The 23,984-nt window shown below is 37.1% G+C and overlaps 1 protein-coding gene across 1 annotated transcript in view; it reads left to right on the top strand.

Annotated features, from left to right (window-relative positions):
* snd1 (staphylococcal nuclease and tudor domain containing 1) overlaps positions 1–23,984 on the top strand; it is a 305,771-nt gene that overhangs the window by 105,156 nt on the left and 176,631 nt on the right. Inside the window, exon 16 of the mRNA XM_015352232.2 lies at positions 4,055–4,164. Within this exon, the coding sequence (XP_015207718.1) occupies positions 4,055–4,164 (110 nt within the window). The remainder of the gene's footprint in view (positions 1–4,054; positions 4,165–23,984) is intronic.

The raw sequence follows: 23,984 nt of genomic DNA, 5'->3' as shown, positions 1-23,984 counted from the left end.
AACAACCCCAAAATGGTATTATCACAGTCCTGTCATAATGACCGTGCAGCAGACCGCTTTATAAAGCAGGTCATGCACTCGGAGACGATGCTTATAGTGTGCTGTGAAATTCATTGGCCCTTCGAAATGTTTTTTTTCTTCTTCTTTTCAACATAATTAATGACACGGGGCTTCAGGATGGGGCCTGGTGTGCCTCCTGTCCATTTGTCCAGCACTGTGGCAGATGTTGTGATTTAGTTTGCAAGGCAGTGTTAAGGGGCTGCTTAATGGCGCACACCCACTTTGATAGAGCGTGTGTTAATGTGCAGTCACTGTGACGGCAGCCGTCTACCTGGCATGGAGCCTCCGATTCCTTGCTTTTGACCTTCCTTTATACCCGCGGGACATTCGGCTGCAGCCATTGGCACAAGAAAGGTGCTCTTTTAAACACAGCCTCTTGAAAGTAAGCCGTTTTTGCTTTGGTTAGTTAAATGCTAAGCCTGGCCCTGCAGCGATCAGTTGTTTTTTGTTAGTCTCTGTGTGAAACCCCATGAACATGAATTTGGTTGTCTCAGAAAGCACATCCATGTAATTGAAGTTGTTTTGGAAGTAATCGTGTGCTGAAAACTTTTAGCAATCTTAATGCTAATTCCGGGTCTTTGCAAAGAGTCTGCACACTGTACTGAACTAATTTCCAAATTATATTTGTCTCTTAGCAACATCTTCTATTTGGAAGTATTCATTTGACTATAGGAAAGCAAAACAGATGGGAGAATCTTTTTTATATGAAAAAAAAAACTATTTTCATAATGCACATCTCACAAGAATGTAAAACTTAAAAAAAGACGTAGGATTAAACAGTGGAGGACATAAGACCAGATGAGACAAGACAGGAGGACATAAGGAGGAATTCATGGTTAAATTCAGTATAATTTACTTATTACATACACAGCAGGGGTAATCAAAACAATAGTAAAAGTAGCAGGAATGCAGGAATGCCCTCAGGATAAAAAAAAAGGCAATGTGGGATATGGTGGTAATGTGCGATACGTGTTGTGTAAGTGTACATGTGTATGTGTCTTTGTATGTATATGTGAGTGTGCACTAAAAATGTTAGATGGCCAATAAATAGAGCCCAAATTTCTTCATACCTTATAGTTCGATTTTTAATATAGGCTGTCATTTTGGGAACATATTAATAGTAGCCACAGGCACATATCCCTTTTCCTGTATAAATCTTTTTTTCTTTAAATGAGACCTAGATTTTTTTCCCAAAAAACTTCGGGAATGTTTATTTTTTTCTTTGAAACAAGTGTAGGTGTAAAATGTTTTGTGCTGGGCACAGAATGGCCCCCCTAGCCTTTCCAATGAAGTGTGTAGAAAATTTTACTGTGGAATGTAAGACTTTGCTGATGAATATGAATTATGACTCGGCACAATGATAAAAGACCTTGGTTAAACATCCTTCTAATCAGATGTCAGTAGCCCCACATTTTTGTTTCTTGAAGTGATGAAAGAGAGAAGTGAACACATTACTCCTGATGTTAATTCATTAAAATGGTTTAAATAAAAACCTATTGCCCACAAAACAAACCATTAAATCAATACCTGCATGCATGCATCTGTACCTGTCAGATTGGTCCATAGAAGCTCAGGGGAAGGTAGTGTAGAGAGGGGGAGAGACTAGACTAACCAGGATTAATAAGGATGTGCAGTTTGATTAATGGGTTAAGGATTTCCAACACAAATCAGCAGTTTTATTTAAAGAAGCAGAACCTCTAAGTGTGCAGCCATGACATGAAGGCTGAGCTTTCAGTCTCAGGGAGAAATGCAAATAGTTTGGGGGAAAAAAAGTGTACATACCGACGGTGATAAATTGGGCATCGGTGTTAAAAAATCAGGAGTAGTCTTCTTCGCATGGTAGCTTTGAGGCTAATGTGCACGGGAAACATATCTGTCAGTGCTGTTTTTGTGAGGCAAAGTTTGGCTACCAGACAATTGTTCATTATAAAGAAGCAGTAATTTTTCTCAGTTCTGAAGGGCGTAAGAAGTGCTTAAATATACAGTAAAGTAATTACTGAGAACAAGAGGTTACTGAAAATCACATACTCAAGAGTTGTTCATGTCTCAGTTGCCTCTGAGGATATAACTAGTTAAGTTATTTCACACAAAGGACTCTGGGAGTCTGTAATTAACTACACAGCCATTGACTCCCTGATTTCTTTCACAAAAAAAAAGTTGAGATCCTTGGAACAGTTATCGACTATCAACCATTTTACATTTGGCAAACAAGACCCAAGATGTTTACCAGCATAAACGGTACAAGTGGCTAGTGTTAGTCATTTGTGCAAATTTATGGATGTAAATATGTTTTATTTTTCATATACCTGTAGCTCAGTACAAGCGTTACACCAGTAGAAATGTGGCGGAAATAAAGTAGAAATTAAACTGCAGTCTAAAGGGTATAAGTATGAAGAAGACATTGTGGTTTGCAAGTGCAAATTGGCTAACATGTTAAAACACACAGGAGTACGGACCTTATGGTGTAGTGTTCCTTGGTTGCTAAGGAAAGTGCTGTAAAAATAAGGATTTATGTGGAGAGAAGCATGAAGCAAACTGTTACTCCTGCTAATAGTGAATCCAGTAAATATAAGTGTTCAAACATAAGAGTTCTGCATATACAGTACAATGTAATTGCATTTTCAGTCATGAAATTAGCACGATGTACAGTATATTATGACTTGTTGAAGTGGCTGATTTATGTTTGTGTTAAGGTCTTTGCTGCACATTTGCAAATGTGCGCTATTAAAAAGATGCTTATTTTTACAATGACATGCTGCAAATTTAATTAACATTCATTGTGCTTAAAATCTTCTGTCATTTTATTTAAATTGAAGACAAATCACAGTATAATTACATAAAAGGTTAGCAGGTATTAGTTAAGATCATATTTCACATGAAACATTGCTCACAGATACATTCAAGGTGTTGCAGAGTTTTAAAATTATATAGGAGGGAAATTACTTACACTACATTTTTTTTCTAACATACTTTTCTAGAGGATTTTACCACATGCTGCATGAGGCAGTACTGTAAGTAGATTACAGTTTATGAAAACATTATACTAGATTTAGATGGGTTGTGTGATTGACAGATACACACCCAGATATTGGTTTCAGTAAACAAACCTGCAATAATATTTTGAAAATGTGTAGAATAATTGGTAAATGTGGTTTTTAAGGTTTGTAATATAAGAAAACTTCAAAAATATAAAGTGTTAACCTTTTCAGAAGACAAAAGGTCAATGCATTTTGACATGCCTGATCCATGAGATGGAAGTGTAAAAATCTTAGGTGCAATTCAGCACATGAACAGAATCGGTTAAATGGAATAAATATCTACCACTATTTTATGTATTAGTCTTACTGCACTTAATCAGACATGATTTTTTTTTAAATTGGTGCAGGATATCTACCATTCAAACAAGGAACAAAGTAACAGAGCCACAGTAATCTTGGTTTGAGTTAGGCAATTTGAGGTTAAAATCTGTACTGTTCTTCCAAAAACATAGTTTAAAATGTTTTTATGGTTGCGTTCTTCTCTTAAGCAATATAATAATGTAAATGATTAAATGATCATATGTTAAAATGTGTAAATAGTAGTTAATGGTTGCAAAGGGTAACCTTAATTTCCTTTAGATTCTATTTCTGAAAGCATATACATTTTAAGCAAGTCAAATGTTACTGGTGTCCGTTTTGAAAGTTTAAATAGTGGCAATGAAGTGGTGTGGCCCTGGACTGTCTTTAACTGTTCACACATGATTTGTTGACAAACATGCCACAGTCAGAATTCCTTTGAGGTGTTTTAAAGCATCCTGAAGTATTGTTAAGTGGATATTTTTAAGAGATGTCAACGTTAATAATAAGAGTGTTTGTTTTTTAAAGCACATTTCTCTTTTGCTTAATTGGTCTTTTTCAAAATGACATTTAGAGACCTGATGTTTTGCTTGCAAGTTCTCCGCTGTGGTTGGCTATTCTACATATAGACCATTGTATTTCTGTAATGTGTTTTTTAGGTATTGAATGCCCACGTGGGTCCAGGAATACTCCCGGAGGTGTCCAGGAGGCAGAGCCGTTCAGCGATGAGGCAACACTTTTTACGAAGGAGCTGGTTCTTCAGCGAGAGGTAGGGGAGTGTTTCAATCTTTTTGTGGGACTGAAAAATAACATCACTGTTATTATTTTTTCTCTAGTTCTGACCACTTGCCTAGTGACTTTCAACAGTGGTAAAAAATCCACTCTTGATCAGATCATAGAATCTCTTTTAAAGCCTTCAGGAGGCTACTAATTAAATTATTGATTTCAGTAGAGCATCTTGAGCTGCTGCTACCCCCACTCCTACACACAAAGACTATGCTGCAAACAAGGGCAATCTCATCATAATTTTTTTATATCAAGCATCATTGTTGTCTAACACTGGTATTGTTCTGATTCTTTTTGGATACGTAAAACGGATTCATGATGGTCAAGGTTATGTGCACACTTCTGTGGAGATTGAATGTTCTTAGTTGCCTGCTAAACATAAATGTCTTTTCAGATCAAATGGCTCTTTTGCATGCAGATGGCCTACAGAAACTGAAAAATTAAACAGCTGAAAGAATTGAACTCTAATTCAAGGGCAGTCATTTTTTTAGGGGGTGGATTGTGCGAGTGTGGATATTTGTCCTCTTTGCCCTAATGTTCATTTAAATGTGCACATCAGCTGGAGGTTCTGATAAACGTGAGCTAAAAGCTAGCTATAGGGAAACCTACTGGTGTGCTCCCTGAAAAGCACTTGAAATGATATTGGAGCAGTGAAAAACATTAGCAACTGCCAGTCCATTTTGTCAGGATGTTGTAGGGCTCCTCGATGCATGTGCTCTTAACTAAGTCAATGTCAGCAATTTTGCATTTGCCTTCCCGAGTTATTAGCATTTAACATGGATTTAATCAAATATAACTGCTTTTAAAGCAGAACTTTCAGCTTTAACTGACCTTGATAGGGTTGCTTTTAAACCCCTTTGAAAAATTCTCTTCTCATTCAGATACTGAATAGGCGAGTGGACACTTAGTCTTTTCATTGGAAGCGAGATAATTGATTTAATTATCTTTTTTTAGGTAACTTCAAATCTATATTTCTTTTTTAGGATATTGACTTTATTTCAAATTTATTTTTCATATCAAAGCATCCTTTAGGGTCCCAATGGTAATTTTGAGGTATTTTAAGAGCTGATTTATCATGCAAATCATGTCTTATATTCAGTATTTCATTATTCCGCATATACAAAGAATATTTTTCAAAAATGTTGAATGCATTTCTAATTGCCCATTGTTCAGCTTAATTCCTTAGAAGTATTTTACCACCACTCACTGATTACCACTAGGAGGCATTTTCTTTTATTTCTATGATCTTTTGGTTTGTAAATTTCTAATGAGGGATATCAGACAGCAAACCTCTAGTTCTCCTCCTGGTTTTGTGTCCAGATTTTAAGTCTGCTGATGATTTAACTGTTCTACTAGACTGATTACTGATCTAGAGAATTCATTTTTATACTCTCATGGCTAAATGATTTTGCTTGATTCATGCATTATGTTATCATATTATAACATATTATATGTGATCAGGCCTGAACTTCTTGACAGTAGACATTCATATTTTGGCTTAAATTCTTTATTTTAGAAGTAACATTCATGGGTCTGTAATCCATCTGGCTCATAGTTCTTACCGGGGCAGAAGGGACCAGTGGATGCAAAACAGCTCTAAAACAGAAAATATCAATTTCCATTCTTCACTAAAGGGATATAAGTCTTTTTCTACATTAGCTTCACCTTTCTGTGTTAGAGTCTCCAAAAACTGTGTATATCATTTGACTAGGGAGTCCATTTTTTAATCTGCAAATTTAGTTATTTTTCTGTTACCATGGAGCTCTACTTCAGACTCCAGATTTATAACATTAATTTTAGAAACATTGGTATCCTGGTGAAGCTAGTTTTACTTTTTTTTTAAAGTGCCAGTTAGCTTCCCAAACCACTTCTATGACCACACATTTGGTTAAACTTTCTTTTTTCCCTCTGGAGTATTTGTCCTTCTCATTAGCCTTGGGCATTCTGAAGATGGACACTATAGCCCCCAAAAAATTATGGATTTTTTTTAGTTGTCACTGGAGTTTTAGAGATCGATATTTTATTTGGGCAATTGACTGTGTTGGATTTGTCTTTGGTCAGCCTCTTTTAAATGTCTTTAATGGTCACCACGTGATTATTATTGTTGGGCCTATTCAAATACCTCTTCTTGTAGTAGACTCTAGAGTAGTGTTACACCTTGATGAAGTTTTATCTGTGCTGATATTTGCCGTTTTCCCTCTTTTCAAGGTTAGGAAACTTTCTTTTACTCAGAAGGTAGTGCCATTACTCATATTCATCACAGAATCAACCGGGCGCACGGACACTCTCTGGACTCCAAAATAATTTATTTATTAACACTTGTCACAGTTTTGGCAAGCACAAGTCTTCAGCAGAACAAACATCTTCAGATAAAAGATCTTATACAGGCAGTTCTTTAAGCATAATTTTTGTTTCCGGTGTTTAAAATTAGTCTGCCTTTAGATGAAGCTTCTGTTGTTCTGCTGTAAGCAGAGTGGCATCTCAATGGACAGTGGTTTGATACAAACATTGAAGGCACTGCAGTGAGTTGTCATGTTGTACACTGAAGCCTGAAGGCCCTTGCTTTCTGAAATGATAAATTCCTTATGTTGCCTTAATAGTAGTTTTGAAGGTTCAGTTATCCATGCCACACTGCCTTCTTGAATTATTCTTTTTATTTCTTAAATTATGATTTGAAATTAGAAGTTGAGTAGCAGTGCCATTTTCTAATTAATTCAGTATTTTTTTTACACCTTCTATGGTGATTACCTTATTTGGCACAGTTTTTTTTTCTCTTCACTGTAGTCTGCAGTTTTACAATTCTACATTTTTCAGACATTTACAAAGAAAAAAAGACTGAAGGCGATTGTAATTGGACAACTATTAGACAATGGAGTTTTGAATGTTTGTACCGGTACTAACATCTGAGCTAAACCACAAGAGATATTGCTGAAGAGAATTGATTTGCAGCAAATCTATTCTAGAGCACAACTATGCTTAATATATATATATATTAAATTGACTAGTTTAATTTGGATAATATAGGAGATTGTTCTCCGGTCTAAATGTGTATTAGAAACCAGCTGATCTGAAATTGAAGATTCCTTTAAATTCTCTTCTGTTACTCTTTTCATAGTTTCAGAACATTGGGTGATCATATAGTATGATCTGAACTCATGCTAGTGTTGCAGATGATATATCATAACACTGAAGACCATGCCTGGAACAGCATGTGCTTGAACTCTTAAGAGATGTGGTTTAGTGTGATTCAATTAGAGAAAATAAAGCCCCAAAGGCAGCACCGCAGTTTACTACTTTAGATGATGAAAATCGGCTTTAACTACTTGATTGCTTTGCAAGGAGAGCTAGCGCTGCCTCTCTGAGCCTAATGAGCTGTGTAGTCGCATGTTGAAAGCAATGTTATCAACCATGCTCCAACCTTTCATGGGACTGATAGCTCTGTGAACCTTGTTTTTCTATCCATTTGCTTCCCTGGGCTCTTAGGTAGCTTACTTTGAAGCTTTTACTTGGATATTTCATAAGGTTGTACATTTAGGGGATTTAAAAGTCACCAGTTATATTTTATTAGCATTTTTATACTTACCTTAAAGTCTCAGAAGTTATGCTTATGAATAGAGAATATGGACACCTGTATGATTTAAGACATATTAAAAGAATGTGTTCTTCAAAGTTGATATCCATTTTCTTATCTGTTTTATTTAACTTGTATTAATATAACATTAATGTATTGAGTTATTTAATATTCATTTTTGTTTATTAACTTATTATATTATTTCATACTGTAATGGTTATCTATCCATTGTGGGTATTTATACATCTGGAGGCTGCTATATGTGTGTATATGGTTCAAGACAAGTCCGTTTAATGCTGCAAGCATCCAGTAACTGTAAATTTTATTTTGTGCAATTGGTTCTAAGTATTTTATTTGGTGGTACTTTTGGTATGACAAATCCAATGTAATTATACAAATTCTGCTACAGAAAATTGTATATAGCTATAAACCTCCTGTAATTACTTGGAACAGTGCAGGGGGAAAGAAAAGACGAATGATTTCACTGCCATTCTTGATCAAGCACATGCAATTAGACATTAGAAGTGAACACCGGAGCCCCTGCTGTCCCTACACACTGTCAGGCTTTTGCACAACAGACTGCAGGAGGAGGGGAAACCACACAAATACTTTGAAAATATTGTGTGGCAACATTAGTATTATTACTAAGAACTTTAAGTAAACTCCTCAAAAGAAAATGTTTTGGGGGGTATTCTCTAACAATGTAGATTCACAGGGCGGAGGAGAATAGAATATTGTTTTAAGAACAAGTAATAGGTTTATTCCAAGTTGTAAAAAGAAAGAAAACACAACGTTTTGGCTGTGGAACCTTCTTCGGGTGTGAGAAAGACAGGGCAGTAAGCAAAGGTAATGTAGTGGGAGAACAAAAGCTGGGAGAGAGGAGGAGCGAGGGGTGGGAGCAGGGGACAGAAACAGAGGCCAATCACTAGGTGTGAAGTCAGGATAGGTGAAGAGAGGTGTTAAATGAAACCTGCAATGAATAGAGAGAATTTAGAAGAAAAGTAGTCTTTTGTTAAGAGAAGGGGGAAGGTGTGATCCTAGCTGCAGGATAATTTTGGTTTCTGTAGTCTTTCTGATGTATGAGTTCAGAAAACCGTCTTTGAGAACGCAGACGGAAAGATTAGAGGTGAAATGAGAGACAATGGGCTTGGAGAGATCTTGAATCTTCGCAGCCCTAACATGTTCTCTGAAGCGGTCTCTAAGTTTCCTTCCTGTTTCTCCAATGTAGATGGCTGGGCATTTACTGCAATAGATACAGTAAATAAGGTTGCTGGAGGTACAAGATGCCATCTGGGTGATCCGGAATTATCCTGAGGGGCCTTGAATGAGTGTGGTGTTAGATGTGTACTTGCAGGTGATATAGCGAGCTCTGTTGCAAGGGAAAGTGCCTGGGTGGTTGCTGAGGGCGTTCAAGGGAGGTGTGAAAAAGAAGGTTACACAGATTAGGTGGTTGGCGATATGAGATGATGGGGCGGTCAGAAAAGAGGGCCCCAATGGAGGGATCATCCTGTAGGATTGAAAAGTTGTCGTTAATAGTCCTGGAGATAGGAGTGGTAGGGAAAGCACCAAAGGAATGCGGTTGTTATGGCGGTAGTTCTTGATTGACTTGATGGTCCGAAGGGTGTTTTTGGCCCGGGCAAGGGCCCTGTGAGTAACACTGCTGGGGTATCCTCTGTTGATGAGAAAGGAGTACATTTTGAGGGCTTGGTTCTGGAAGTCGATGTCGTTGCTACATAATCGTCTTAGCCGAAGGAACTGTGAAAAAGGGAGAGAGTTTTTAGTGTTTGGGGATGAAATGAGCTATACAGGAGATAGCTGTGTGAATCCGTTGGTTTGTAATAGACTGAAGTGGAAAGTCGGAGGTAGTTGATGGAGAAAGTTGATGTCTAGAAACGGCAGAGTAGTGGGAGATGTGTTAACTGTATATTTGAGGGATGGGTGGAAGTTGGTGAAATGATGCAGAAAGCTCAAGCTGGTCCTTAGAGCATGTGGCGGCATCAATGTATCGCTTGTAGAGGTCAGGGACATAGACAGAGTAGGAAGCGAGGAAGCATTCTTCTACCCAGACGACATAAATATTGGCATAGCTGGGTCCCATTCTGGTGGCCATGGCAACTCCACTCACCTGTTGGTAAAAAAGGTTATTAAATGAGAATGCATTCAATGTGAGAACCAATTCCGCAAGGCGTACCAGGGTGTGGGTGGGTGGATCAAGCACTGTGATCAAGCACTGTTTTAAGAAGTCTTATTTAATAAAAATACACCAAATCACACAGAGAGCTAATACATTATAATGACCTCTCCCCCATCCAAGATCACGATATTGGTATTTGCATCATGTTCTGCTGGTACCAAAAACAAACACTCAATATGGTTTACATTTTTTCTCCATTTTGTGCTTAGTATTTTATCACATCTCTTTAAGCCACGTTTTCCCATTTTAAGGTCATTTCATGCCTAGTTTATTTTTGAAGGTCAGATTCAGCTGAATAGAGATTTACAGGCAAACATTTTACCCTGCCTTGTGCTAGTTGCTTGCTGGGATAGGCTCCGGCTCCCCTGCCACCCTGAATTGGAGGAAGCGGTTGGAAAATGGATGGATGGATGTATTTTTTCTGATGGGTTTCACCCAAGAAACCTTCAAATTAAACTGCAGTTTGTTTCCCAAGTCAGGCGAAGTTCACTTTTATTAAGTCTTTCACAGCTGAAATTGCATCAGAATACATTTGCATCTATACTGCAGGTCTTTTTTTAAAGTATCATTTTGAGCATTCCAGACAGTCAGGTTCAAACAGGTGTAAAATGCAGTCGGCTTTTGTGTTGTGTATCAAATGTCTGGCTTGCCGTCACTAGAGTAATCTAATTTATTTCCCATTAGCCATTTATAAAATAACAGTATTAAAGGAGGGTAAAAAAATATTTTGAAAAAGGTTTTCCTTCTAAATTGTACAAGATGAATACATTTTCAAAGATAATGAATGATGTTTGGCTTGCATGAAGTGCTTTGGCTTGCAGAGGAATGTCCAGACAGAGACGCTGTCCCTATGCGTCTGTTTAGCAGTTTATCACTTTTTTCATTCAGCAGCCATTTTAGCTTACATTTGTATAAAGACTTAGTGCACGATGGTTGAAGGGCTTTGTTACATTTATGTTTTTGTATTTGCTTCTGTTTGCTTAGCAGTTCAGATATAAGAATCAATGGTCTGTTTCTTTATTTTAGGATACTGAGCATTGTATGCTCAGTATACTAGAATACCCACTGGGGCAGTGCGGTGCTGGAAGGTTGCCGGTTCGTATTCCACAGCTGGCAGAGGAATCCTACTCCGTTGGGGTTAAGGGCCTTGCTCGGGGGCCCAACTGCTCCTGGGGCGGCGTATAAATGCCTGACCCTGCGGCTTCTCTCCCTGTCTGTGTGTCTCATGGAGAGCAAGTTGGCGTATGCGAAAAGACAAATTCCTAATGCAAGAAGTTGTATATGGCCAATAAAGTGATCTTATCTTCTCCTATCTAAAAAAAAACATGCTGAAAAGAGAAAAGAAACACAAAGTTTTGGAGCCTTCTTTGGATGACTCACATGAGAAGAAGGCTCCACAGATGAAACTGTTTCTTTTCTTCTCTTTTCAGCAAGGAATAAAGCTTCACTTGTTCCTTTTCAGCCTACGCATGTTGACGCAGCTACCTACTTGATCTAAAAAAAATATACCTCCAGGTAAATTCATTATTCTGTCTGGGCAGAGGTGATTAACTGAGGTGGCGTACTGTAAGGCTTTACACAGTTTTATATAGTGTGTGTGTGTCCGCTGCTAGAAGTAATACAAGCTGTATATCTGCTGTACATGCTTTGCATTTGCAACAGATTGGTCAGTTGTAGACAACAATTAACATACTGTTCCGCACGCTGAGCCACACTCAATGACAAAAAAACTCAACACAAAAACTTAATTCACCACTAAAGAGGACTTGGCTCCAGTGCTGGCCAGTCCACCTGACGTTTTGCTCACGCCACCTCATTCTCTTGCACAGAACAGCTTTTGGCTCCTGTGTGGTCTTTTGCCCTACAAATGAAAACTTGCACTGTATCCTCACAGTTGTAAATGCTGATCTGTGGGCTGCTCCAGCCTAGCTTGACCGGTGCAGTGGAACTGCCAGTCTTGATCTTGGTGATGTGTTGTGACTCCTGGTCCACCATGTTGTGGCCTGTTTAGTTGTAAACGTACTTAATGAAAGATATTGATGGGTCCTGGCTTCAGTCTTCTGTGTAGAAGTGGCAACCCTAAACTATATCTGCAGAAAGCAGGGCACAGACTAGACTGAAGTTTTCCAATGGGAAACTGGCCAGAACACACTGTGAAATGTAATGGCTGAAGGCATATTCACAAGTTTAAGGAAGGTATACACGAGTACACTTCTGTCTTGATGTAAATATCTACGTTAACTGCTTACATGTAAAGTTGCAGCTGCCACACTGCATCAGCCATATGTCCAGCTTGAGGACCTGAATGCTGATTGTTTATGATATACAATAATCCATCAGTACATAATGCCTCGTGTAGAGTCATGCCCATAAGATCTAAATGCTTTTAATGAACAGCCCTGGTTGAATGTCATATGGTACATTCACTGTGAGTGATAAAAGGTCAGTGAAACTTTCTGTAATCAGAGGAATGTAATGTATTATTGAACATAAATCAAGAAGACAAATGTAAATTATTTTTTAATCCATGGATGGAAAATGACAAATTAGCATTTTACAACATAGTTGTAAACTAAATACACACACTTATCAATGTGTATATATATATAGTGCCTTAATGAATGGAGGACGGAAATTGAACTGTACACATTATAGAATTATCTTTTTTTTCTTGTGATGAGTAAATTATTTATATATATGGAGCACGTTCTTGAATAGATGTATGTTTGGAATATTATGGAATGTTACCTAAACCTAATTTCCAACCAGCCGTTTTTCATAGTACCCAATCTACACAACGTATTAATTGATAACGTTGCTTTACTATAGCCAGAATTCACACTAGGCTTTCTCGGCTACAACAGAAGCTGCTGTATTACCTGCATCTGCATTCCAACAGCTTGCACATACATGCTTACACTAACCACTTCAAGATCTTATGATTGTCCAGTAATCTCATTTATTGTACTTTTTGTAGACCAGTGCCTTACCGTTTACAACAGGGAAACTGCAGGAAGATTGACTATTTCAGAGACCTCTGTTAGCCGATAGTCCTCAATTGTACCACTCCCAAATGTGATTTCACTGACCTCGCTATGTCCTTTCACTCTCTCTGCTAGAAAGACTTCCATTTTTTTTAGTCCAGTCCTTTTTCAAATTAAATTTGATAATAAATTGTTCAGACTTGTTTTTTGTTGTATACAGAAATAACTGTTATGACCGACTAGTTTCATGCTTTTTTTCATAGGCATCCCCTTCTTTCCTGAATGTGGCAGCTTACTGCCTCAGAATTTCAATAGCATTAGTAGTTAGTGGATGTGCTGAATTCATACACTTCATACTGTGCAGTTGCTGTGTATTATAAAGGGTTTCCCAGTTTGGTAGGTGGGAGAGAAGAGTGCTATGTGTTTGTGCGGAAAGCTGTTGGAGTGTTGCTATGAATTGCAATAATGGTAGAGGGACACAGGTCTCCTTCAATCAATTGCAGCTCTCTTAGAGCCAGTTTTATTAAAGGCAACTGAACCAGTGTGAAAGCTCCTTTGTCCTTTGGTTTGAGGTATTCTTTCAAACTATAGATAACACATTTAGAGAAGTTCTCCCTTTTTCCTTTCATACTGAAATTGTAATTTTGGAATGCTGAAGTAAAGAACTTTGTGCCAAAAAATATATTTTATTTCACACTATCCATATTAATGGTTAATCTTTTAAATTAATTTGTCTATGCACAATTGCCTTTGAAGTCCTAAAACTTTTAAGTTATGGTATTAAATGGTTTGCAGCTAGGATGACAGCTCTGGCTGTCATTATATTTGTTGTTAAGTATAATCAACTGAGCCATGAATCACACACACATACCCGATTACTGATGCTGCAGTTCTGATATATTATAGAGTGCAAATGACCTTTATGTTCAAATGATTTGCAGTAATTTTAAGGCTGTCTTCCAGCATGAGACCCCGCTCTGATCCTAGATATGCTTGAAGGTATGTGTAGATGGGCTTGTGTTTATAAAAGTGCTGTGTGTACATGCTACAGTGCCCTCCAGATTTATTCATTCCCCCTAGTGAAATGGGAATAAAAAATTATACAATGAGTTACAGATTAGAAAGTTCAGAAAACACATTATTCACATCATTGCATTTAGTATTTTATAAATCCTCCTCTGTTCCATTGATATGCCATCTCCTCTAATGTGCTGTGAGGTTCTGACACTTCATTTGAGGGGGTTCTGGGGGAGTTATGATCCTGTCCAGGCAGAATTGCTCTGGGTCTTTCAGATCCTCAGGACTTCATTGAGTTTGAACCATGAATGTTAGATGAGGTTGAAGTTTAAAATTTGAAATGGTAAAATGTAAACTAACATCTGTATGGGTGTAGGAATCACTCAATGATCAGGTTCTTGAAGTGAGCAGGTAAGCAAACCTTTATGTATGCATACAGGAGCACAGTACAGAATATAGTTCTGAATGTGGCTCAAATTGAATACAGCAGTGTTCCCATTTTATACAGTGAGAGTCACACCAATTTAGTCATATACTGCAAGAGGAAGCCAAACCAATAGCAGGTATTCCAGCAGAAAAACATCCAGAAGATATTTTCTTAGGTAGTTTCAATTGTTTGTGTACCAAGAGAACATTTAGTTTCAAAATGGAATGTCTGTTACCTGATAAAAGAGTCATGAGCGATTGCCGCGAACAGTCAGCTACTCACCAAGGCTAATTGAGAACAGGGTCCATTGTTCTTATCTTAGAGCACAGCATTTTTAACCCTTTAGATTCCTTCATGGGTAACCATTTCTTTGTCTGGCATGCCAATACAGTCTATCCATTTTGGACAAGCTGGAGCTTCCTGCCAGAGGGAAACAGGTGTTTGGTCAAAACTGGTTATGATTCCAGCTCTAGAACACAGATTCCAAACTCCCAACCATATTTCAGCATTTTCTCAGCGTAAACAATCTTTTTATGTCAAACATAATGCTGTTGAGCATCTCCAAAAGCTCAATTTGTTTCATCTGAACATGAGGTAAGGTTCCAATCGCTGTTTTTGCTGTGCCTTTCAGATTTCTTTGTTTTGCATCTGGACAATGAATCCCACATTCCTCAGATGACAATTAATGGTATTATGAAATTTTTAGATTTTCTTTTCTCCAGGAACAGTTTTAAATTGCAATTAATTCTGGAGGGTGCTGTATATAGATAGTAAGCTACCAAACTTCTGAGCATAATCTTAATCAAAGCTTGACTACAGTTTAGAAAGGTCTGGTATAGTGTTGGTTACAATGAAGAGTGAACAGATGCATTCCTAGGTTTAAAGGAATCTCTGTGGCACCATGAAAGAACTGAATGTTTCTAGTCTTAGAACAAAACTGAGGGTACCCCATTCCACTTTTCAGAATCTATAAGGGCAGTAGCAAAGTCAGCCCATTGAACTTTGTGAGGGCTAGACCTATAAGTTGATTTCCTTTCTCAGTGTTAAACATTAGAGATGCCCCTACAACTCTGACCAGGTTTGTGTCTGCCTTGCTAGCAGTCTATCTGGTGCTATTGTGTGAATGTTGCCTGCATTAAAAAGGAATGAAATATGTACTGCGTTCTTAATTCTGATTTACTTCAAAAGAAAAAAAAAACTAGAAAAGTATAGATGAATAAATGCTGGATCCATTTTTTGCTTTGAGTCAGATGTACAGTAGGAAAGTGCATGGTAAGATAAATTTCCTTTGCTTTGCTTATTAATTTTTCCAGTCATATACTGTACTACTCTTATTTTATTTCCACCTTCTTGCGCAGAGTACCTCCTGTGTTTTATGAAAATGAATAGTCTGATATGCAGTATTGATTTTGTATATGTTTTAATTATTTTTTAATGTATTACATTGAAAAAATGGGCTCTGCGGTTATTCATGCATCAACAAAAGAAAGCTTGTGGTCTGTATCACGTCAGTGTTAGATTTAATAATTGATGATGTGCTTTATGGGTAGCAAATCTTTAGGACAAAGAGGCCCTTGGGACTGCTTGTGTGAAAATGTAGATAAATTGGTGAAGTGTAATGGTATATAATATTACATTGTAACATAAATATATTATGAACCATGACTCTGGTTGGGAAGGCCAGTCCTTGCACATGTGAAAAGTGATATTTATGAGTCACTTGTGGTTTTACTGCATGAGAAATAAGATGGGAGACTGAAAATGTTCCTGGAAAGACCGTGATTGGGCAATGTTTTTAAGAAAGGGACATACTGTACAGTTGTGAGAGTTTGTGAACCCCTTTTATTATTCATAATAAAGATAGTCTTATTTAACAAACAACAAGATTTTATGGCTTAGAGATCAGATCACATTTTAGGAGCCATTCATGCAGAAATCCATGTAATTCCTAAGGATTCTCAAGCTTTTTCTCACAACTGCACCTGTGGCACACAGGACAGGGAAATGCCAATTGACTAGAGAATCACTAATGGAGAGCCCTTAATAAAAAGAACGGCAAAATTGAGCCAAGTAATTACAGAGCAGTAACTCTTCTACTACAGTACATGTATGGGAATGGAGACAATTAGATCTGAACTAGAGGGTCATCTTTATCGAAATGTGATTGTAGGGATTAGTTAACAGATTTAGACAAGGCTGGTTTTTAACTTGTCAAGAATTCTCTGAACAAGCAAGAACAGTAATCATTACAGTATATTATGGTATATTTAGACTTGCAGACTACTTTTGAAAGCTCATCAGATTAATTCTTGAATTGCTTGTTGCTTGTTGTAATTGCACAGCAAGCACTGTAAAAGTAGCAAATTATTTAAAAAAAGATTTAGAACAAAATCAGACTGGTAAAAAAAACAGTAGATGACAATGTACTGTATACAAGTACAGAGTGTTGCATGCAAGTAAAAAAAGAAAACAAACTGTGCTTGAAGAGGCTGTTTTTGAGAGTCTTAAGCATTTATGTAGATGCATTTTGGGGAAGCAATAAAAAGGGCAGACAGAATGTTAGGCTATATAATAAAAGTGCTCATCTTAAATCAATGAACATTATGTAAAGATTCTGCAATGCACCAGTAATTTCTAATCTAGAATATTGTGTATTGTGTGCTAATCAAGATACAAGAAAGGTAATCCTGCTCTGGAATTTGTCCAGAGAAGACCAGCCAGATGCATTTCAGGGCTCAAAGGAAGGTCCTACTCTGACAGGCTAGATTAATTAAACCTTTTTAGTCTTAAACAGAGAAGACAACGTGGGGACCCAATTCCAGTACTCTGAATCCCCTGGCTTTTTTGATAATGTCAACTTAGTGGACAGCTTCTGTAAAGGGGAGACATGAGAACAAGGGGCAGTTCTTTTCAGAAATGGTAGTGGGAATTTAGAACAAGCTGCCTTGCCATATCGTCAATGCTGAGCCCCTGGCTTCCTTCGCAACAGCTAGAGAAGATCCTCAGTTCAATTAGCTTCTAGAAACTCAAATGAGGTAGAAGATTGAATGTGTTACTCTCATTTATAATGTGTCTTAATTAAGGAAACAATATATTTTCTAACTATATATTTAGTCACCTGCAAGTTTATAAAAATTCTTAATTAATCAGGATGATGTACATGATAAACTATGAATGACCCAATCAAATTCAGGTTAGGTTGACAACTTATATTTTGTAGGTTACAGTTGTGATTGTTTCTGTGCCTATAAATCAACCAAAAACAAATTGAAAGAAAAATTAATATGCAATACAGTATGATTAAATAATTCCTGAACATTCTTTAATTAGTTCAAATTATAAAATTGACAATATACAGTAGAAACAATATATTGCAAAGGAATAAGTAATTGGTTTATTCCCTGCTGAAAAGAAGAAAAAAAACAGTTTCAGCTGTGAAGCCTTGTGAGACACCTGAATAAGGCTCCGCAGCTGAAACGTTGTTTTCTTTCTTCTGTTTTCAGCAGTGAATAAACCTATTACTTGTTCCTTTGCAGCCTACGCATGCTGACGCAGCTCCCCACCGAAACAATAAATTGTTTAACAATAAATCATGAAATAATACATTTGGGTTTGTTTGCCCAGTCCCTGACATTTAAAAAAAATCCTTTAAAGCTCCCAGGTACTTGAGTATCTTTAATCTACAGAGGTGAAGAATATTTAGATACAATCCAGAACATAAGAAAATTTGCAAATGGGAAATTTATACATTTCCCATATAGCCTATTTTGCTTAATTATTTTAAATATCTATCTCGATGTTTTTTGTCTCAGCCAGATCACTTCTTATTTAATGTTGGTGTATTTTCATTGGGTGGGGGAGTTAAATACTGTGCATGAGCAGACTGAATGGATCATTTCAGGTCATTTGATATTTTTATATTTCTTTATGATTAACAATTGAGCACAAGAATGTAATGATGCAGACAGCTACAGGTCTAAATTACCCAGTAAGTAATACTTCTCCTGTCATGGTTCAGTTTTAAAAATGGAAATAAACTTTCCTGAGTGTGTATGATGTCTGATTCTTCTTTCTGCATTGTTCATTTGGGAAGTTGTTCACTGCTGTAAATGTGCGGCATGGGAAAAATGATTTCCCAGCAAAAGACTGAGTAACGGACATCCATATTGAAAATGTCTGCTGTATTTCTCCATGGTCAGTAATTCTTGTATTGTTTGCTTCAATTCAGTTCACGGTTACTGTGGTGACATTGTATATTTTTCTTTTTTTTCCCTTTATACATTCACAAGAAGTGTATTTTCAATGTTTCAAATTATAGTACTGTTAAAATAAATTCAGTTAAACTGCATATGATTCCATATAATTTCTTGAAATAATGCCTTTCTTGTGCTGCAGTTTCATTGCAGTATAACACTCATAAATACACAGATGAAAACACTGAAGAGACAGTGCTGTCTATTGACTATTTATGGGTGTCACTGCTTAAATAGAAATCCTTTCACTTGAGAGATGACCCTCATGACTCATCATTAATATAGGCAGACTGTGCTTTTTCTGACAGACTGAAATTTGGGAAACAAAATAGGGAGATATAAAAGCTGACAGTCATAGGTTAAGAGCTGAGTGTTCTTATAACTAGATTGATACATATATTCAGAGTGACAATAGTAAATAACCATTTGAGACATTGTCATGTCATAGAGTACAACTGTTAGCTTCAGTATATAGTGGTTTATTTTTATTTTTACCATCTGTAGTCATAGATATACAGATTTTTACCCTCCTTGCACAAACTATTATTAATTAATTAATGAAAAGTTATTCTAATATACTAATTAAACCCACTTATCTCCTCTAGGTTTACTGGATAGTCATTCATCCTGTCAGTGGTAGTTAAGATTTGAAGTGAATTTAAGACACCAAGTCTACATGTTCCTATACTTTATACATCCTGAAGTCTATAGCAGTATGGCAGTGGGATACTCCAGCATGCAGTTGAGCTGGATATATGGTGAGTTTCCCCTCTTGGAAACCCGGAATGTGTGGTATGATTTATAAACCACTGTATGTTATTAGGGGATATCTAATATGAATGGTAGAGTATTATATGGCCTAGCTGGAAATGTAGGTATTGACTCCAATCTTACTGTGCTTTTAACAGATTTTTGCACCCTACTTTAAATATAAAATCAATTTCTCTCATCTTCACACTCGGCTACATTTTGTCTAGACTGCTGTTCACTTGTCTTGATGTAGTACCAATACAATTAGTTTGTATTTCAGGCATACTAAGCAGAGTGGCATCGGAATGTACTGGTTTAGCAAAATGAATAAACTACTCTATATTTCAAACATGCATTACATACAGTAATGTATAGGTTATAGATTACTTTTTTAAACTCAATAATATATCAATAGCTGCAAACTGTAGGTATAATTTTAAATAGCTGCCATATATTAAGACCTGCATGAACTTGAATGAAAGTCCTGCCCCCCCCCTCAAACAATGGGGAAAGAAATAACTATCAGCACTGACTTTTTGATCCTTATGATGTCCGCATACCCATTTGGCTACTGTTTAAGAGGATATGTATGCTAACATTGTGAACAGCCAGTTTTCATTGATAGATGCAAATGGTGGGTGGCCAATTCCTCGAAAGTACTTTCAGATTGCACAGCATGTGCTGTCAAGGAGGCTGGTGCAGTGCTTTGTAATTTATGTTTATCTGACAGTGAAAGAAAGCAATAAGTCCGTTTTCCTGCAGCTTATTTACAATCTGAAGGAAACAAGGTTGTGGGATGAAAAGGAAACATTTCAGTTGATTGTATGAGCATTCTTTAATATAAACAAGGTTTCCACAGCAGTGGTGTTGCAAAAAGATATGCTAGCATCTTTACTGTGTAAAGATTTATTGTAATGAACAAATGTTTAATGGGGCTTCACTGTTTATAAAATACACGTACATATACAAAAGTAAACAGCTACAACGAAAATAACCTATTTTTATTCAGGAATGGCAAACAGAACAGGGAAAGCAGCAGATTAGGTAACTACATTTTGTTGTCACTCCTTGTAATACAGAAGGAAGAAATGTCTTGAATTCCTACAGATGAGTTCAGAAATGCTATTTTGTGGGCCTGCTTCCCACTTGTTGCACAGAATCAATAATACTTTTTCTAAGTTGCCCTGGGAAACAAGTGTAGTAGTATAAATTCGTAGGGCTTGTTCTAGGATGTCTTACACATCTGTCAGGTTGTGATCTCTATCCAGATGATGCTCTCATTCCTTTTGCAGTGCCACAGTGATTTGAGCCTGGGCACGATCTTCCTTCATAAAACTTTTTTGGCAATATGATTGTTAGTGTGGAAAGAGCTCCTTTTGTAAGGATCTTGATGTATTAGACAGAAGCTTTAAAGTACAAGGTAGATTTTAGAGGTCCCCCAGTTGCTATGTGAGTGCAATCCGAGTTCTATGAAATAGGAATTGCTAGTTTGAACCTTGGGTCATTCCCAAGGTTGTGCCACACAATTAGTAGGGTACCGTCGGATAGACTTGAGTTTTGCTGGGCAGGATCCTCTTTCCTTTCCAATAAATGCGGGGTCTTGAAACTTTGTGAGCGCCTGCAGGTGTTCAGAGACATAAAAAAGAGAGACTTGCTACACCTGCAGTTGGCACTGATTCTGCTGTCGGGTGCTGTTGAGCTCTCTGTGGGTCAATGACAACTCTCTGCAGGTGGGCGTGTTAGGGAAGCATTTACATATGTGCCTTTTCATTTTCACAATGGAAAGGAAAAATATGCATAAAAATTGGTATCTTGAGATTTTTGGAAAATATATTATTGCTTTCTCCATTTTTGTATAAAGAATACATTTTAGACTAGCTTGTAGCTTAATCTTCTAATCATGGAATGCCATTTTGTACATTAGTACAGTGTAGACGCATTTAACAAGCCCTTTACTTATGACTAGGTGCTAAAATTGGAGAGATATGTACCTACTTTTGTTAGACAAGTTAACTTCCCCAACATATATAAGCTCCAAGCATGTGGCTTGTTTGAACATTTATTTTGTGGTCCTATGGGTATTATAGCAGCTATGCTCCAGAATAATATTTGGAAAAGAAAATTTGTAAAAATATCATTTTCTCGCTTATTTAAGCATTTTATTCAATGAAATGTTTTATTTTGAGTATACACAATGTGAATGCACAGTAGCGATATCACTCAGCTTAATGCTAGATCTTTTACAGTTATGGGTTTTGCTTCATAATGCATTTAAACATACAGCTTACATCAAATAGTGCTGGGAAATTCTGCTTGTTGTAATATATACATTTATGTAGCGCAAATATATTACAAAGGTAAATTAACTTCATCTAGTTGCAAGCTATTGGAATTAATCAAGAATTTTTGTGTTTGAAAATTTAGTGTTGCTTTTGTGTTTTCACCTACAACACCTGCAGAAATATTGGGACCGATATTGCTCATATAGCAAGGGATGAGTGTACTGTTGCAACATTCAGTTACTTTCATGTAACTTTGTCTTCTGAGTAAAATCCCTTGCTTTTGTTTCTCTGCTGAATTCTAATATGTTTAAGGATATTTCTGGGAGAGAGAAACTAGTTGTATGCTATGGGTTTAAGTCACTTTGGAGTAGTTTTGCTTAGCTTCATATCATTCACTGGTTTATTGAATGCTAACAGTTAAGGATTGAGCACTGTGATCCAGACGTGATGACTCTGAACCTGGAACATATTACTAGTTGCCTGTGCCCAGGATTGTGACCCAAGAGCCAAAGCACAAGCACCCACCCACCCCCAGCACACCTGCAGGCTTGTGGTGATGTTGGTGAGAGACTTGCCTCTTCTCCAGTGGGTGCTGAACCTCCTGTACATCACTGCCAAGTGTGGAGCGTTTTAAAAGATGAATGACTCAATGGGTGGGCGAGATCCCAAGTGTTGTCTGCACTTTGTCATTCAACCTGTGTGGATCCGAGGGGTCAGTGCTGTGGGCTGAGACTGTCACGATAGACAGTTCCTGATTGGGTGTGTAATGAAAAATTAGTTTTTGGTAAATGTTCATATTCACCTTTTTCTTTTTGATGAAAGACGTTTTCTGTTAAATAAACATTTGTTTGTCTTAACGTGTATTTAAGGATTTAATTAACCTGTTGAGTTAGAGATGGTGTTCCATAATTTGCTTAGAAAAAAAATCAGATTTTCTATTCTATTGTAAATTTAGTCAAAGCACTGGTTTAGGAAAGTGAATGTTCTTGCTGTATCAGCCAGTTATCCATAATCATGTTTTTCTAGAGTTCCTATATGGTAAATGACACAATGACCTTGAAGATATCTGTTGGAATACTTATGGCTGCAATAATAACTAATCTTTTTACTTTCTGTAGATGAAATTTTTCTGTTGCTCTTAGGTTAACAGATACACATTTTCTTGTTAAATTAAACCACTTTAATGCCAGTTCAGCAGTCTTTTCAGTTATGCATTTGAATAGAAAAGTAGAAATTGTATGATAAGGTGCCCTAGATGTCACTATGGATGGGCCGGTGTAAGTCAGAGGTTCTGCTAATAAGCGGCGAATGTGGTGCTTTTTGAGTGCAGAGGGTGATGAGATTTCTGCCTGCCTGTTGGGCTGTGTGACTTTTGCTGCTGTGAGCAGGCAATCTGAGTCTTTTGCGGAAGGCAATGTTTTCCACACTAGAGTAATTTCTGTATGTATAATCTGTTGAGCAAATAAAAAGTGAACCTGTCTTTCCATGTTTGTGTTTAAAGAATGGCTTGATCCTGATTCACTTTTTTGGTGAAACATAAAACAATAAATAACAGAATCCAGTCAAAGAAAAGCAGTTAATTAAATTGCAAATAAGGTTAAGGCCAAGACAAAGAAATATCATAAAGTTCTTCCTGTACTACAACAATAACTAAAAAATTAAATAAAATATTGCTCATGCCATTGAGGGTCTTCCTCTCAAATGGTTGGAGGCTGTTTTTTTCTCATGGACTTTGCAGAATTGTGCTACAGTAAGGATAATGCCTCTGTTACTTATCTGAATTAAGGCCTGGAGTAAATCAAAATTTCAACCCACCAGCTCATCACAAATTTCAAATCCAATGTTGATATGGTGGCTTTTACTAGGTTGCAGCAAGAAGCCTCTGGTAAAAAAATGAATGTCAGGTTTTGATTTGCCCCTATAGGGACACCAGGAGGGATTTTAATACTGTCATTATGTCAAATACACTAACAGAAAGCACTTCAAGTTATCTGCAGCCATCTATGGACCACAGACGAGCATCTGTTTTTGTGAAATCCGCAAACTGCTCGCACAACAGCTAGATGTAGGATTGCATAGAGCAGACCCTCTCCAGACTCATGAGAGAGACCTCCACAGGGACCAGCTGTCCCTCTCCATCTGGGACTCTGTCTACGACAAAGTACTGTACTACCCAAAGGTGAATCTTACCATCTTGAGGTGTCTGTAGTGGTACATTTACAGTCCTGTATAACAAAGGATTATCGACGGTCTCCATTTTGAGTTATCTGCCTGATGATCTGTTCCAAGATCAACCCATGCTTCAATTCTAAAAAATGTTGTATG

Source organism: Lepisosteus oculatus, chromosome 7 (assembly GCF_040954835.1).
Source record: "Lepisosteus oculatus isolate fLepOcu1 chromosome 7, fLepOcu1.hap2, whole genome shotgun sequence".
Taxonomy (NCBI): Eukaryota; Metazoa; Chordata; class Actinopteri; order Semionotiformes; family Lepisosteidae; genus Lepisosteus; species Lepisosteus oculatus.
Note: the sequence above shows the minus strand (reverse complement) of the source record. Positions and strands in the feature narration are given on the sequence as shown.